Source organism: Theropithecus gelada, chromosome 4, assembly GCF_003255815.1.
Source record: "Theropithecus gelada isolate Dixy chromosome 4, Tgel_1.0, whole genome shotgun sequence".
In the NCBI taxonomy this organism is placed as follows: Eukaryota; Metazoa; Chordata; class Mammalia; order Primates; family Cercopithecidae; genus Theropithecus; species Theropithecus gelada.
In genome coordinates this window covers 150,456,524-150,474,065 of record NC_037671.1, presented here as the reverse complement: position 1 = coordinate 150,474,065, position 17,542 = coordinate 150,456,524, and the positions used below count along the sequence as shown (strand labels likewise).

Genomic DNA, 17,542 nt, shown 5'->3' with positions numbered 1-17,542 from the left:
TCATTGAATGCATAAATTCCTTTATTGAAAATATTGGGATAGCACTGCATTACATATAGTCAATATCCATAAATGAAGGGTCACACATTTTTGAATGGACAATACTGTTTTACACAGAGAACACAGCATGTGGATATGCTCTCACCATTATAGTATCATGGACTAAACTAGGTCAGAGTGAAGTATATGCAAAATGACCATTTTGTTTTTTTCCATTTTATTTATTAATAGCATATGGTTGCAGATGGTGTAAATGGTAAACGTGATATCATGAGACATTCCTGATATCTCACACCAACACATTATTTAGCGAGCAGGCTAAGGTGAAACTGCCAGTATGCTGTTAGTCAAGAGTCTCAGTAGGAGAGCTTGAGTGAAACGTACGCCCAGGCTACAGATTTAAAATTTTCTAGCATTCATTTACATTTGCATGGAATGTAAGGAGTATAATAATTGTTGATCTGACAGGAGGCCACTGGACAATTTGTTCTCTTTTACAAATTGTCTAAAATAGGAGAATAATGTAAAGGAAATATTCTAAGAATTGTTTTTTTAAATGCAGATATGCAAATAGTACTCGTTATAAATTTTTTCCTTTCAAAAATTACTGGGGAAATAATTTATGACAGACCATTTTTCAGCTTTGGCTATTATTAGAATTTTTTTCCTACTAGCAAGCAGTCTTTGGCTTTCATAAAAGTCTGGTAATCAATAATATTGGTTAGGTCATTATTATTATTATTGTTATGATTTTTGAGACAGAGTCTTGCTGTCACCCAGGATAGAGTGCAGTGGCACGATCTTGGCTCACTACAACCTCCACCTCCCGGGTTCAAGCAATTCTCCTGCCTCAGCCTCCCAAGTAGCTGGGATTACAGGCACCCGTCACACATCCGGCTAATTTTTGTACTCTTAGTAGAGACGGGGTTTCACCATGTTGGCCAGACTGGTCTCAAACTTGTGACCTTGAGTGATCCACCTGCCTCGGCCTCCCACAGTGCTGAGATTACAGGCAAAAGCCACCGTGCCCGGCCCTTTATCTTATGTAATAGATGTTTTATGATGTGAAAATAAGTTGATATCTTAAAAATAGGGTTTCCTTTCTATTCCAATTTTGATATGAATGCATTTCTTTGTATTTTTTTCCTCAAATAAATGAATCTACAAACCAAGACAATTGGTCCAATTTGATGTTTTTCATTTGATTTTAAAAATGCAGAAATTAATATACTGAGTCTCTTTTAAGACAGAGGCCTGCTCATTAATGTAAAAGCTTGGAAAAGTTATACAAAGAACATTCCGAAAATAAAGTTTTTGTTATTAACACACATGATTTTATAAGAAGCAAAACATTTTTTTTTTCAAAAGCAGGATTTGTTCTAAGTCTAGGTTCACAAAGGTATTCATTTCTATAAATATCAACTTAAGACTGTGAGAAATGATGTATTCTTTTTCACACGAATATGTTCAAGGTAAGTAACTAAAAATGTACCCTTTTATTGACTAAATGGAAAGCTGGCCTATAATAGTCAAATTGATGAACATTCATAATGAGTTTTTAGAAATTTAGAATTATACACTCATATATATGTATATGTACATATACATACACACACACATATATCTTTATATATCCACATACAGATACATAGATATATGCTGCTTAAGACCTATCACCCTAAACAATCAGGGCAAAAAAAAATTCAATATAAAACTATATAAATCAAACAGATTTGTTCCCAAAACATAGCACAAAATGTATACATTTAATATTTCAAGATTTGACACATTAAAAGAAAAAAAACCTGCTGACACATTTCAGACAATACACTACAAATAATAAATAAAAGTTTTTTTTTAAAAAAAAAAACTTCATATATTCCCTTTAAGTGCTGTGCACTTACAATTTTTCTAAATGAGACTAACCTTTTCCATGGCAAATAATAGCTGTACATTTTGGTAATGAAAATTATGCTGATAAATACACAAGGCATGTATATATCCACAGTATCTTTTTTTTCACAGTTACCAAAAATAAAAATTGCATTCAACTCATATATCCATAAACACTCTGATTCCTCACCATATGGATTTGAAGGAAGTGGAAGTACAAAGTCTTTTCAACAACCTGGATTTTAAGTTTCTTTCTTCAATGTCTGCCCTCCACGTGGACCTTCCAGAATCTTTCTGCAATGTGATCATGCTCTGAGATGATGGCAAAAAGGAAGCATTGGGGTGGGATGAGGCAGCCTGGGCTGGGGCTTCTTTTTCCAGCCAGCTTTAGGAGGGCTGGTCGAACCCAGTCTTTTAAATGTTATATTTTAAGGCAGTCTGAATTTCACTCAAAAGCCCACACCTCCAGATCTTGAACTATGAAGTCTTCCTTTTTGGAAAGAATATCATTATTGAAAGTGCTGCAAGAGTTGCTTCGTCCATGGTATAAATCAGCATCTAGCCATAAACCAAATCGTCCCCTGAAAAGGTTAAAAAAAAAAAAAAAAGGTGAAAATACTTCTATCTTACATGGCACATGGCACACTGTTCTCTCTTGCCCCCATCTTCTTTCCTTTATACTGTTGACAGGCAAAATTCCTAACTGCTTATAAAACCAGGATACATTTCCTTTATTTCATTTAAATGACTAGTCTTTCTAAAAGACAAGTGGTAACAGTCCCTCATTTAGACACATAAATATTCTATCTTTGATTCTTTGTGTCATGTGTTAGGCCACTGTCCTAATTCCTCTAAGCACATGGACTAGCTAAAATAACCTGACACCGAAGTTTTAACTACGTGGGTCAAAACAGACCCACTCAGGTCAGGTGGTAAAAAAACAATAAGAAAACAAAAACAACAAAAACCTTACCCTCCACCACCAAGTTCTAAAGAACTTATGTCTCCATTGATAAAATATGAATTTTCTCCACTCCACTTAAAGACCTTGGGGAAGAAACACAAAAAAGAAAACAGACATTTTAATCTGGAGAATTAGCAATGAGGAAATATGAAATGGTATCTATGTGTAAAAGGGAACCACCTCACCCCATTGACTGAGGAAGTTCCTGACTGCCAGACCTGGCCCACACCAGGATGAGACCTCCCAAGGGGTTATGAACATGAACGAAGGAAGACCTTTCAGACACGTGGTGTCTCTGACCTGTGACTCTCTGGATCCCAGCCTGAGCAGCCCAGAAGGCCAGGACCCCAAGCAGTTTGTGAGCTACAGTTATAAAGGGCTGACCCAGCTTGGAGTCAGTTCAGGAGAAGTTACAGGACAGCTAACTGCCCCAATGCCTACCCCCTTCCCCAACTGCGGACACTGTGACATATGGGAGTGGGATATTTCTCCTATCTAGGTACCTTGAAATGTGGGCTGAATGTGTATAGAAAAGTTTCGCCTGTGCCATAATAGTGGTCACTGAACTTGAAAGGATGAGTTGCATATGCTCCAAAAATCTGTCAAAAGAAAACAGAAATGTTACCTACATTCAAACCTAAATCCCCAAAGCAAGGCTTTCTGGAATATTTTCGATACATCATGTTCTGAGATCTATTTCAGCAAAGACTATTACTAAACTGGCACTCAAACTTAAAAAGACCACCAATCAAAGAATAAACAAATATCGCCAGCCCTAACTGGAACCCAAGTAGCCAGCATTCTTGATGCATGCAAAATTCATCTGACAAAGCTCAGACAACTTGTTTGCCAAAGGCTAACAATTTGTTCCAATTTTAAAAGATTTCCAAAGTTCACTATGGAGACAAATTTCTGTTATTGAATATGCGTAACATAATAGAAACATTAAGCAACAAGATACATCTTGTGCACAGAAATGAATGCTTGGGAAAACATAGTCACATCTCTTCTGTATTTTATAAGTGGAGTCATGCTGGGCATTTCCCCAGAGAAAATGAACTTTCCTTTCTTTTGATTTGTAACAATGAGTTATTAATATGCTTATTCAATTAAAATTATATGCTTAAAAGTGACCGATCTACTATAGTTTAGCTCAAAGTGATGTTTACGAAACAAATAACTCCGTAATATCATGGCCTTGAAAGGTAACTTAGATGTGTTTAAATCAATGGTTCTTGTACTTTTTCTTGTCGGGGTTGGAAGGGGAGCCAGGCTACATGAGGAGCACTGTTTTCAGAATGTGTCCGCCCACAGCCTCAGCATCTCATCCTTCTGTTCACATCCTGATCAGCACTTGCAGGGGTGAGCATATGTATTTTGAAAATGTCCCTAGGTGATTCAGACATTCTTCCTATTTCAAATCCCATTTGAGGAACATTGCTTTAAATGTAGGTTATCTGGAAAATGTCATAGCATTTTTCAAAAATTATTTCAATTAGATCACAATCTCTGCTGCCTTTTTCACCACTTACACTCAGTTCCTGGCTACTTGTAACACCTTAAGTATTAGGTAGAAGGCTAGAAACTCTTTCTAACCAATATTGTTCATACTTCCTGCTACCAAACCTTTCCCTAGAGCTGCTAAGAATAAAGAAAATATAGCACAGTAACAAAACATAAAAAATACTTTGCCCTCCTTCTGGTGATCGTCCAGAAAAAGAACTAAAATACAATCAAAATAGGCATCTATTTTTTAAAGCATGGCATTAAAATATGACAAAAATGGCAGTGGCCATACGTGGAAGAAAATGAGTCCCTCTCTGATCAGTCAACAAGGAAAGTTATCTTTATTTTCACACCCTTCATAGAATTTTAAATAATTATTTTCTGTCTTAGCTAAAATTCTCCACCCCCCTGCTTTTTTTTTTTTATTTTTTTTTTGTGAGATGGAGTCTTGCTCTGTTGCCCACGCTGGAGTGCAATGGTGCGATCTCGGCCCCTCTGCAACCTCCGCTTCTCAGGTTCAAGCGATTCCCGTGCCTCAGCCTCCTGAGTAGCTGGGATTACAGGCACACACCACCAAGTCTGGCTAATTTTTGTATTTTTAGTAGAGACGGGGTTTCACCATGTTGGTCAGGCTGGTCTTGAACTCTTGGCCTTGGGTGATCCACCTGCCTTGGCCTCTCAAAGTGCTGGGATTACAGGTGTGAGCCACCACACCTGGCCTTATAGCTAAAATTTTCTTAGCAATTCTGGAAATGCATTTAAAGACTAAGGGCTGGATGATATTAGGGAATTACTGTTAATTTTGTTAGATCTATTGCATTGTGATTATGAGAAAATCTTTTTTTCTATTACTGTATTTAAAAAGAAATTATATAAAACAACTTTTATATAATAGTGCTGTTCAGCCTATACCATATAAAAATGTAATACATTTAGCAATAGCAGAACAAAGGAATCCAAGGGAATAGATGACGAGTAACCCAGAAATGATAAAAGGAAAGTCATATAACAAAACATATAAATGTACATTTGCTCTCCTTTCTTCTCTCAACTTCCTTAGCAGACATAAAATTATGTAACATAGTAATCATAACAATCTATTGCTATATTTGTAGTATATACAGATGTAACATGCATAACATTAGTACCACAAAAAGTTAAAAGATGTAGTAGAGCAAAATAGGAGCAATATTTCTATACCTCACTAGAAGTTAGTAATTAGTCTCTATTAACTGCCTGATGATTGTTCTATCATTTTCAACAATGCCTGGTGGTATACATTATTCTGCAGTCTGATTCAATTAAATGTAGGTTCCTTTGCATGGACAGTTTCTTTGGTCAGAGTATGAAGTTTACCCGGAATCCAGAAAGGCTCTCCTTAGCTGTCTCTTTTCTTGGATCTCTCTGGTAAAGTAGATGGTCTACAGTTGAATTTGTTGCCTTCATGGCTACAACCTTCTTCTTAACACCAAAATTCTCATTGTTTGCTAGAGTGCCCTTTGGTCTGAACTTCTCCATGTGTGTCTAAACAAAGTCAGTTCCTTTGGGTAGAGCTTTAGAACTCTATGTCCTGTGGCCTGCCTCTTCCCCTGGGAAAAAAATCTCTAACCCACTGCTCTGAAGCTAGGGACTAGACAGCGACAGTAGCCTCTGGTCTTGGCTTGCCTCATCTGGTGCAAAACTTCTGCCCTGTGAGCTGAAACAAGAGCAGTAGAGACCCCGGTATTCTTAGCCTGCCATGCCTACGGTAGAGCATGGCTCTGTGAGTGGAGGGTGGGTAGAAGAAAGCCCCCTACCTCTAGGCCACACTTGCTTGGATTTTAGCCTCAGAAACACAGACCTTGGGTGGGAGATAAGAAATGCAGAGGACCCGCAGTGAGAGAGGTACACCATAACCCTTGACTGGCAGCTGTGGGAAGAGAGTGCCCCATCTTCTTGGCCACACATGCCCAGAGTGGAACCACTGTCAGTCTCAGCGAGGGGTTAGGGAAGGGAGAGGGTTGTGCCTCAAGTGCCACAGAATCCCACTGTTATAACTAAGATTAATTCGATTTTCTTGAATAAATATTCCCTCATTTGCTTAGAATAATTTCTAGAGACTTTAAGTGATTGTTGTTTTTGTTATTTCTACAAGCTATGGTTCTTTCACTTTTATATTAGAATTTCATATAATTCATTTTCAGACACATTTGCAGGTGTTGTTCTATCATGTTCTCACACACAGCAAAGCCACAGTTTCCCCTTCAGGGTAGATGGGGTGCAGAAAGCAAAGTTAGTGTCTGGTTGTCCTCAAATAACACAAGTGCCTCCAGGGTACATGACTCAGCAAGACTCCACCCAGTGACAAGACTGTAACCTTCAGTTGTAGGCCTCCTTTACAAACCTCACAGGAAGCTTGGTAAAACTGTGCTTCATCAATACCTGTTCTGTGTGAACCATTACATTCCTCAACAAGTGTGATATTTTGGTAAATAAACAGGACAAATAATCTATACTTAGGTGAGAGTCTGTATGTGTGCTCTAAGATAATATAGCCATACTTCATCCAAAACATAACATCCAATTCTCAAACATCTCACTAAATTCCTAAGTCCCTTTTAAACCAAATGTTATCATTATTTTAATTTGTTTATCTTGACTCTACCCACCTTTCAGTTTGGATCATTATTAAGCAAAATGTCAGCAATCAGGAAATAACAATAGTAACAATGACAGCTAAATTAATTCCCACAACTCTTAAGCTACAATAATATTACAATAAAGTCACAAAGATCACTGTTAAGAAAGACAGTATCTTTGGTACCCCCATTTGTTCCCTAATTTTTCCCAAGACAAATTCTGACAGCAAAGTTCTATTTCCCATAAAAGGATCCCATGTATATGGCTCATTACAATGTGGATATGTCTCAGTATAAAAATTTTGTGCTTCACAGTAAGCTCCCCAATGCTTAATAGTGCCTAGCACCTAGCAGGCACTAATCAGATATTTGCTGAATGGACGAATAAATGAATGAATGAATAAATGTTGAGCAAAATCTGCTTCAATGCCAGAAAATGTGGTCAATGCCACATCTTAAAATCTTAAGTCAAACTGAAATGAGCAATGAGCAGATGTGAACGGTGCCTTCCTTTCGTGATGGAAGAGATTGACTGGGAAGTGACTGAAAAAAACCTGGACAGATTCCACTCACATTCTGAGCTGACTTGCGGGAAGAGATAACAGTGTAGGGACACAGGGGTAATAACTAGTTTTCACTAGTTCCTCCAAGGAAGACCAACTGTAACACAGGCAAAAGTACAATCAAGAATGGTACAGTGCATTTTCTGTGGTTTCTTAACAGTTGGGCCCCTCCGGCACAGCACACTATGGCCTTGACTGGCTCTCCATCATGTCCAAAACGCAGGCGAGGTTTGTGGGCACTACTTTGGCTACCCGGGAAAGGAGCTGGTATGGCACTGGAACTTATTTCTGCAACTATTTCCAAATCCAGATCTCACTCTACCCCAACTTTCCAGATTTTAGGCTGTAGGATATCATAAAGCTCCTTAGAATGTGACTGTATTTGGAAGTATGAACCATTTTCATTTTGGAGATGATTCTGAAATATGTAAGGGTGGAAGGCCATAATGATTGGGATTTACTTCAAAATATTTCAACAGAGAAAAAACAAGGATAAAAAAAGACAGAGAAGGCAAAATCCTGTTAACTGTGGAATGTGGGTGATGGAAGTATACGGTACTAGTCTCTCTACTGTTGGGAATTTTGAAAAATTATCATTAAAAATATTATTTATGAGAGGGACAGGCCTCACCTGATTATCCATATCTTTGATGACCAATAGGACAGGACTGTCTAGTGATGCCGATTTCCGGTAGAGCGTCTTCAAGCTGGTCCCATGCTCTAACGTGCTATAGGCCAGTCTCCATGGATACCCTTGCACCCTTGCAGGAAGGCGTCGGGCCAGCTACAAAGCCAAAGGAAGAGATGTAAACAGAAGGTTCATACACAACTTGCTCATGAACATGTGGCACAAAACAAACGCCTGTCGTTCAAATTCAGTGTCATACACTTACATAGTGCCCCTCCTTACTCTGGCAAATATTTGCTATTCTAAACCAAGAAAATGATTGTTTGACAGTGTTTACCTTGGCAAGGATACTGCCCAGGAGGTGTTTTCCCATTCAGGGACATGACTATGGAGTCCCTATCCTACTATATATTTGAAGATGCAGAATAAGCAGGATAAAGAGGTATAAACTAGACACACGCCGTTCTTTTCCACTTCAACCTGGCTTTTACGAAACAGTTCATATTTTCTGAAGTTTTCTTTCTAAACACTCAGAGGCTCAGAACTGCTACTGACAACTGCAGCTTTGCACAGAAGTGAGGGCAAAAAAACAGGGACGTTTAGTGTTAGAAGTCAGGTGTCATCTGTTCTTATTGCACCAATATCTTTCACCTGCATCAATATTTAAACTTGGCCATAAATAACCAATAATGGATATCTCTTCAAGAATATTACCAAAGGAGGCCATGAAGTGCTGAGTCTTCAGAGTGCTTAAAATCAGTTCCAGTGTCAGTGTGAATCCCCCATCTCTATAATTACTGGGTCAAGCTTCTTGGCTTTCTTGGGTCTTTCGTGGTTCCTTGGTAAACTTGGGAGCTGAACTTAAGGATTCTTTAAGGTCTTTAAAATTCATTCCTTACTACAGTTCAAACATAAGTGCATTATAATATTTCATACATTTCAAGTAAACATTCAGAAACTATAAAGTACACAAAGAAAATTATAGAAAAAGGAAAAATTATCCACAGGTAGGTATTTTTCATAAAGCAAACAGTGTATTTGCTATTTTACTTTTATTGAGCCCGATACATCAAAGCTATTGGAACTCTGCAATAATTGCGAGGATAAATTTGGATCCTTTTAAAAGTGTATTAGGACTATGGTAGGACACTGACAATTTTTATTTTTTTAAGATTAGAAATGGCTTTTCCTTCATGTTTGAGAGAAGGATGTTAGTGTCTGACCAACTCCTCGTACTACCAAGAAGGCAGCAGGAAATGCAACTTTTCAGAGGCAGAGCAGGGGGCACTGGCCTTAGTGGGCTGCTGGCGTTCCTCCTTCCTCACAAGCCTCATCCTTTAGCCCAAGTGAGAAGGGCAAATGCATTCAGGGATGGGAATTTTTTTTTTTTTTTTTGAGACAGAGTCTCACTCTGTTGCGCAGGCTGGAATGCAGTGGTGCAATCTCGGCTCACTGCAACCTCCACCTCCCGGGCTCAAATGATTCTCCTGTCTCAGCCTCTTGAGTAGCTGGGATTAGAGGCGTGCGCCATCACACCCAGCTAATTTTTGTATTTTTAGTAGAGATGGGGTTTTGCCATGTTGGCCAGGCTGGTCTCAAACTCCTGACCTCAAGTGATCCGTCTGCTTTGGCCTCCCAAAGTGCGAGGGTGACAGGCGTGAGTCACTGCGCCTGGCCAAGGAAAATATTTCTAAAAGCCTAGGAAGCTCGACCCTTGGTGGCCAGCGCGAGCCCACCTGCTCGATGTGCATATTCTCCAGGAGCGCACTGTGGGGCCGTAGGACAGGCAGCACCTCCTCATCCTCGTCTTCATAGTAGCTGCACGTGCTCTTCCTGCGCTTTGCCTCCTCAACAGTGATGATCTGAAATGAGAAAACAAGCCAAGAGAAATAACTTACTGGCTTTTCTTCTAACTGCTAATTAAAAAAATCACTCCAGGGACACCGCTGCCTGAAAACGTGGCACTTCAGCAACAGGAAATCAGCTGAACAGGACTTTGGGGAAATGGCTAATTTTTCAGTTTCAGAACAAATGAACAATTTAAGACAGTACAGTCAAGGCAGTTAATATGTATAAATTAAAGTCACAAGTCACAAGGCTAAACATGGTGGCTCATGCCTGTATGCCCAGCACTTTGGGAGGCCAAGGCAGGAGGAAGATGGCTTGAGCCCAGGAGTTTGAGACCAGCCTGGGCAACATGACAGGACCCCATCTCTATATAAAAATAAAATAAATAAAGTCACGAGTTTTCCAGTTTTACTATAGCTGCTGATTGCTCATCACTGAGAATAGTATTTAACACCAGAAGTACAGCTTTCTACCTTTGAAATGCCCTAAATGATTCTCCTTTAGCCTTGAGATTTAGCATCTGAATTGTTGAAGGACTAATCAGAGATCATTCAGTAAGACTTCTATACATAGGGAGTTTGCAATGATAAGGCTAGTTTTTAATCAGGTTCCTGATATTTTCTCGTTAGGCTGTACACATAGAAACCACTTCCGTTAGAAATATTGAATGATAACAGCTCCCGGGAGCACGAGTACAAAGAAATGTCAAGCTTTAGTCTAAATTACAACTAGGTTACAATTATTTATGTACCATTCAGAGATGATAAAAATATTCTCCCCTTCTAAACCCAGAAACATCATATGGTACAAAACATTTATTATTTAACTATAGCTATGCTTATGAATTATCAAAGTTCATTTTACCCTAAAATCCATTTTTGGCCCTTCTTAAATTATGGATAAATCACTGGATTATTTTTAAATTGAAGGATGTATATTAGGCTTCTTGGCCTTTTGTGTAAGATCAAGTGAAGGATTATATTAGACAACTAATTCACCAAAATTTACTAGTATCAATTGTTTTGCATTATAGAGAAAAACATTTAAGTTAAATCCAGTGCAAGTTGTCAGGCAGTAGTGTATTACTCAATTTCCAATATGCACAATGACAGATACAAAGTACCCGCTGGCATCTGAGCCAGATTTACAAGTAAGAAAATTAAGCTTACTAATTTTACCATCTTCTGGGGGAGTGTTTCCGTAGTGAAAACACTATCAAGAATCACAAACCAAGCATGTAAATGAATGAAATAAAACACTCTGTTTTTGGCAAACTTTGTATTTATCACACGTATAAAATGAGGCTGTGGAATGAAAAAAAATCAAATATGGATTTCTGGCTGCAACAAGAAGAGGCAGCCACACCATAACCCTCTCCACAACGAATAAAATACCTGCTGGTGAAATGACAGCACAATCCTTTCTAATTCGAACGACTTTCAAAGCAAACTCGGAGGCAGATCACTGAGAATTCACCAGCACCTTATTAGTCCTCGGGACACACTCCAACATACCTTCACAAAAGGCTCTTCGTCAGGTCTGGCACAGTAGAAAATCTGGATGTCCAAGGATAATCTTTGGCCTCTCATTGTGAGCAGTGAGAAGCGTGGCTCTCTCTAATGAGGAACAAGTTTTCTCTCCACTCTGCTTCCACACCAGTTACTTGCAGCCACGCTGAGCTACAACTGTTTTCTCAGTATCTAGTTTCCTGCATGATTGAGTTTCTGTTTCCCTCAGGAGAAGGTTCAACATTTCTACAGGAACACGCCCAAATTAGGATTTAGAGCAAACACACTTCCTGCCAGGCATCGCTGAGACTGTAAAAGGACACTTTCACCTTTGAAACGGTGGTTTCTCAACACTATGATAAAACCCCATTGTTATGTTCTCATTTTTTTTTCTTTTCCTTCTTATACTTTTCGTCCTAACAGTCCCTCCAGTGAACGTAGCTTTCCTAGCCCTGCCTTTTCAGAGTTTTTTTCCCTTTTTTTTTCTTCCCCTCCAGCACCTTCTTTAAGGCTAAAGCTCCATTTAAAATGGTATGCGTGATCCCTGGTATCAGCTTGAATCTCAAAGGAAGGATGAAAAGGAGCCTTCAATGGAGGTAGGCTTCATTACAGTTAGAACAAACGGTATTTCACTTCAATACTATGTCATGTTTCTCAGTGGGAGGGACTTAAAAGAACGGGAGAACATCTGGTTTACATGAGGCTGTGATGATGTCATCTTACATGTAGTTTTATAAAACAGTTGGCAGAGTAATACTTATGTTTTTACATTTTGGAATTAGTCTTACTGAGTAATAAGCATGATGAGTCCTCCTCTACACTTCAGATCAGATGTCAGTAGGTTAGAAGGAAATATAGATCGGCACTGGATGAATTTGCAGTGATCTTTCTGTGATTCTTCCAGATTCAAAGTGGCCTTTCAGTCTTGGGCACAGCTGCGGGGATCAGGGTGTATTGTATTGCTCATACTGGGGGTCAGTTATAAACAAGACTCTGGCAGACACTTAGAGACCAGTCCCAGGCCAGCAGAACTGACTCTCAATGCAACAGCCTGAGCACAACCTGGGGCAGAATGCCAGCAAGACAACGCTCTCCTCTGGGCCCCTGGGACTCCAAGACAGCGGACATTTATTGAGTATTTCCTATATGATGGTGGGTGCCAGGTGCTTTGCCAGGCACAGGCACATAAAGCTGCTCACAGTCTCCAGCAGGTGAGGAGACAGGAGAGAGACAATTCTAAATAAATGGATGCCATTCCATGTGATTGTAAAAGGCAAATAAAATCTTGGGATCACAAACTCACTACAACAAAAGGGGAAGTTAAGCTTGGAAACTGAGCCACACAAACAAAAACCATCTTTCCTTTTGTTTCTAAACAGCTGTCTCCCCAGGTGGTCTCCCTCACCTGGACAATGTAAATTAACAGCTTATTTTCACAAGTTGGAAACAAGAGCAGACTAGAAATTGTCCTACTGCTCACCCCCAGACCAATGCATACTGGACTTCTTCCACGACTCTGTTTACTGTATCTTATGTAAAGTGCAGATTTACTGCGCACAAGGCATACATAATTGAGGGCTCCTCTACCCTCCCCTTTGCACATGCAACATGTGGATTCAGTGCACACTAATCAAAGCCTCACAAGAAAGTAACCGTTTGTCTCATTTTTTCTACTCTCCTTTTTTTCTTTTCTCCTTCCTCTCCAGCTCAGTTTTCCCCCTTTAAATACTGAAACCCTCAAAACCCTCTTTGAAAAAAGTGCAGCCCACAGATCCTACTGTGGCTTGTGTCTCTTTTTCCCTCCCCAACCAGATGCATCCTCAACCTTAGCAAAATAAACCTCTAAATTGATTTGAGATCTGTCTCAGGCATCCCTTTTGGTTCATAGGAGACAGATGCCAAAATCTACAGCAGAGGCTCAAAGGAGGTTGGGGCAACCTGGGGGGTTCTGAGATAGCTTATTTACAGAGGAGATGGTGCTTCAGTTTGAGAGCAAGCATAGGGTGTGAGAAGATGTTCCAGGGACAGGGTACAGCAGGAATGCAGAGATGAATTCTGAGTTCACATTGGCTGGAGAAGAGACAGCAAGGAAGGCAGCAATGAGGAAGGTAGATGAGACAGAAAAGGGAGCAAGAGCAGAGAAAATGAAGAGCCTTGATGCCATGAAGGAGCTTAGAACTTACCCTACAGGTCAGTGTTTCCAAAACATGACAGTTCCTCAAAATCATCTGGGAGCTTTGAAAAATACAGATTCTAACATTCCTCCCTCCAGACCTACTGAATTCATGTCTCTAGTAATAAGGATCTAGGATTCAGGTTTTTAAAATTCCCAGGTAGTTATTCTAACAGGTGGGTAAGAATCAGTAGAGTCAATAAGGAGGCCACTGAAGGTTTTAAGCACAGAGTATCCAAGCTTGCTTGTATATTTAAATGACAAGTTAAGACAGCCTTACAGACCATATGTAAGATCTTTCAACATGATGAAAGAAACATCAGAAATCATTAAATAGTGCTAGAAAAAAATTGACTATTAAAAATATCATCTATCGTACATCAAAAAAGCAACTATAGATTGAGTAGAGTTTACAGTAGTATTGCAGGGCCACTTATACATGGACACAGATGAATTCGGAACCATGTATTTGTAATGGCACCATTGTCCTTGGTGGACAGGTTCTCCCCAGCAATGCTTGGCTGCCTAGGAGCAGAAAAGTGTGAGGGTGGGTTCATCCAGGATTGCAGGCAGGCTAGATGGGTGCAATGGATGGGAGGGGGTGGAGGAACTCAGAAGTCCTGGTAAGGATGTGTCTGAATTCATTTACCATCTGTCTGAGCTCGGAAAGAAGAAACGCAGGCGGAGCAAGATGGCCGAATAGGAGCAGCTCCAGTCTTCAACTCCCAGCGCCAGCGACACAGAAGACCGGTGATTTCGGCATTTTCAACTGAGGTACTGGGTTCATCTCACTGGGGAGTGCCGGACGATCGGTACTGGTCAGCTGCTGCAGCCCGACCAGCGAGAGCTGAAGCAGGGCGAGGCATTGCCTCACCTGAGAAGCGCAAGGGGGAAGGGAATCCCTTTTCCTAGCCAGGGGAACTGAGACACACAACACCTGGAGAATCGGGTAACTCCCACCCCAATACTGCGCTTTGAGCAAACAGGCACACCAGGAGATCATATCCCACACCTGGCCGGGAGGGTCCCACACCCACGGAGCCTCCCTCATTGCTATTACAGCAGTCTGTGATCTACCGGCAAGGCAGCAGCGAGGCTGGGGGAGGGGCGCCCGCCATTGCTGAGGCTTAAGTAGGTAAACAAAGCTGCTGGGAAGCTCGAACTGGGTGGAGCTCACAGCAGCTCAAGGAAACCTGCCTGTCTCTGTAGACTCCACCTCTGGGGGCAGGGCACAGAAAACAATAACAAAGCAGCAGACACCTCTGCAGACGCAAACGACTCTGTCTGACAGCTTTGAAGAGAGCAGTGGATCTCCCAACATGGAGGTTGAGATCTGAGAAGGGACAGACTCCCTGCTCAAGCGGGTCCCTGACCCCTGAGTAGCCTAACTGGGAGACATCCCCCACTAGGGGCAGTCTGACACCCCACACCTCACAGGGTGGAGTACACCCCTGAGAGGAAGCTTCCAAAGCAAGAATCAGACAGGTACACTCGCTGTTCAGAAATATTCTATGTTCTGCAGCCTCTGCTGCTGTTACCCAGGCAAACAGGGTCTGGAGTGGACCTCAAGCAATCTCCAACAGACCTACAGCTGAGGGTCCTGACTGTTAGAAGGAAAACTATCAAACAGGAAGGACACCTACACCAAAACCCCATCAGTACATCACCATCATCAAAGACCAGAGGCAGATAAAACCACAAAGATGGGGAAAAAGCAGGGCAGAAAAGCTGGAAATTCAAAAAACAAGAGCGCATCTCCCCCGGCAAAGGAGCGCAGCTCATCGCCAGCAACGGATCAAAGCTGGACGGAGAATGACTTTGAGGAGATGAGAGAAGAAGGCTTCAGTCCATCAAATTTCTCAGAGCTAAAGGAGGAATTACGTACCCAGCGCAAAGAAACTAAAAATCTTGAAAAAAAAGTGGAAGAATTGACGGCTAGACTAATTAATGCAGAGAAGGTCATAAACGAAATGAAAGAGATGAAAACCATGACACGAGAAATACGTGACAAATGCACAAGCTTCAGTAACCGACTCGATCAACTGGAAGAAAGAGTATCAGCAATTGAGGATCAAATGAATGAAATGAAGCGAGAAGAGAAACCAAAAGAAAAAAGAAGAAAAAGAAATGAACAAAGCCTGCAAGAAGTATGGGATTATGTAAAAAGACCAAATCTACGTCTGATTGGGGTGCCTGAAAGTGAGGGGGAAAATGGAACCAAGTTGGAAAACACTCTTCAGGATATCATCCAGGAGAACTTCCCCAACCTAGTAGGGCAGGCCAACATTCAAATCCAGGAAATACAGAGAACGCCACAAAGATACTCCTCGAGAAGAGCAACTCCAAGACACATAATTGCCAGATTCACCAAAGTTGAAATGAAGGAAAAAATCTTAAGGGCAGCCAGAGAGAAAGGTCGGGTTACCCACAAAGGGAAGCCCATCAGACTCACAGCAGATCTCTCGGCAGAAACTCTACAAGCCAGAAGAGAGTGGGGGCCAATATTCAACATTCTTAAAGAAAAGAATTTTAAACCCAGAATTTCATATCCAGCCAAACTAAGTTTCATAAGTGAAGGAGAAATAAAATCCTTTACAGATAAGCAAATGCTTAGAGATTTTGTCACCACTAGGCCTGCCTTACAAGAGACCCTGAAGGAAGCACTCAACATGGAAAGGAACAACCGGTACCAGCCATCTCAAAAACATGCCAAAATGTAAAGACCATCGAGGCTAGGAAGAAACTGCATCAACTAATGAGCAAAATAACCAGTTAATATCATAATGGCAGGATCAAGTTCACACATAACAATCTTAACCTTAAATGTAAATGGACTAAATGCTCCAATTAAGAGACACAGACTGGCAAACTGGATAAAGAGTCAAGACCCATCAGTCTGCTGTATTCAGGAGACCCATCTCACACGCAGAGACATACATAGGCTCAAAATAAAGGGATGGAGGAAGATTTACCAAGCAAATGGAGAACAAAAAAAAGCGGGGGTTGCAATACTAGTCTCTGATAAAACAGACTTTAAACCATCAAAGATCAAAAGAGACAAAGAAGGCCATTACATAATGGTAAAGGGATCAATTCAACAGGAAGACCTAACTATCCTAAATATATATGCACCCAATACAGGAGCACCCAGATTCATAAAGCAAGTCCTTAGAGACTTACAAAGAGACTTAGACTCCCATACAATAATAATGGGAGACTTCAACACTCCATTGTCAACATTAGACAGATCAACGAGACAGAAAGTTAACAAGGATATCCAGGAATTGAACTCATCTCTGCAGCAAGCAGACCTAATAGACATCTATAGAACTCTCCACCCCAAATCAACAGAATATACATTCTTCTCAGCACCACATCGTACTTATTCCAAAATTGACCACGTAATTGGAAGTAAAGCACTCCTCAGCAAATGTACAAGAACAGAAATTATAACAAACTGTCTCTCAGACCACAGTGCAATCAAACTAGAACTCAGGACTAAGAAACTCAATCAAAACCGCTCAACTACATGGAAACTGAACAACCTGCTCCTGAATGACTACTGGGTACATAACGAAATGAAGGCAGAAATAAAGATGTTCTTTGAAACCAATGAGAACAAAGATACAACATACCAGAATCTCTGGGACACATTTAAAGCAGTGTGTAGAGGGAAATTTATAGCACTAAATGCCCACAAGAGAAAGCAGGAAAGATCTAAAATTGACACTCTAACATCGCAATTAAAAGAACTAGAGAAGCAAGAGCAAACACATTCGAAAGCTAGCAGAAGGCTAGAAATAACTAAGATCAGAGCAGAACTGAAGGAGATAGAGACACA

At 40.5% G+C, this 17,542-nt stretch overlaps 1 protein-coding gene across 6 annotated transcripts in view; it reads right to left on the bottom strand.

Annotated features, from left to right (window-relative positions):
* NCOA7 (nuclear receptor coactivator 7) overlaps positions 1 to 17,542 on the bottom strand; it is a 162,208-nt gene continuing 144,666 nt past the window's right edge. For 3 of the 6 annotated variants that reach the window (XM_025383253.1, XM_025383251.1, XM_025383256.1), the window contains 5 exons: positions 9,909 to 10,034; positions 8,176 to 8,328; positions 3,361 to 3,456; positions 2,867 to 2,940; positions 4 to 2,474 (listed from right to left, as the gene is read on the bottom strand). In XM_025383253.1, the coding sequence (XP_025239038.1) occupies positions 2,339 to 2,474; positions 2,867 to 2,940; positions 3,361 to 3,456; positions 8,176 to 8,328; positions 9,909 to 10,034 (585 nt within the window). In that variant the 3' untranslated portion in view covers positions 4 to 2,338. Of the gene's footprint in view, positions 2,475 to 2,866; positions 2,941 to 3,360; positions 3,457 to 8,175; positions 8,329 to 9,908; positions 10,035 to 11,534; positions 11,739 to 17,542 lie in introns of those variants that run through there. The other 3 variants (XM_025383252.1, XM_025383255.1, XM_025383257.1) reach the window with 2 other exon arrangements.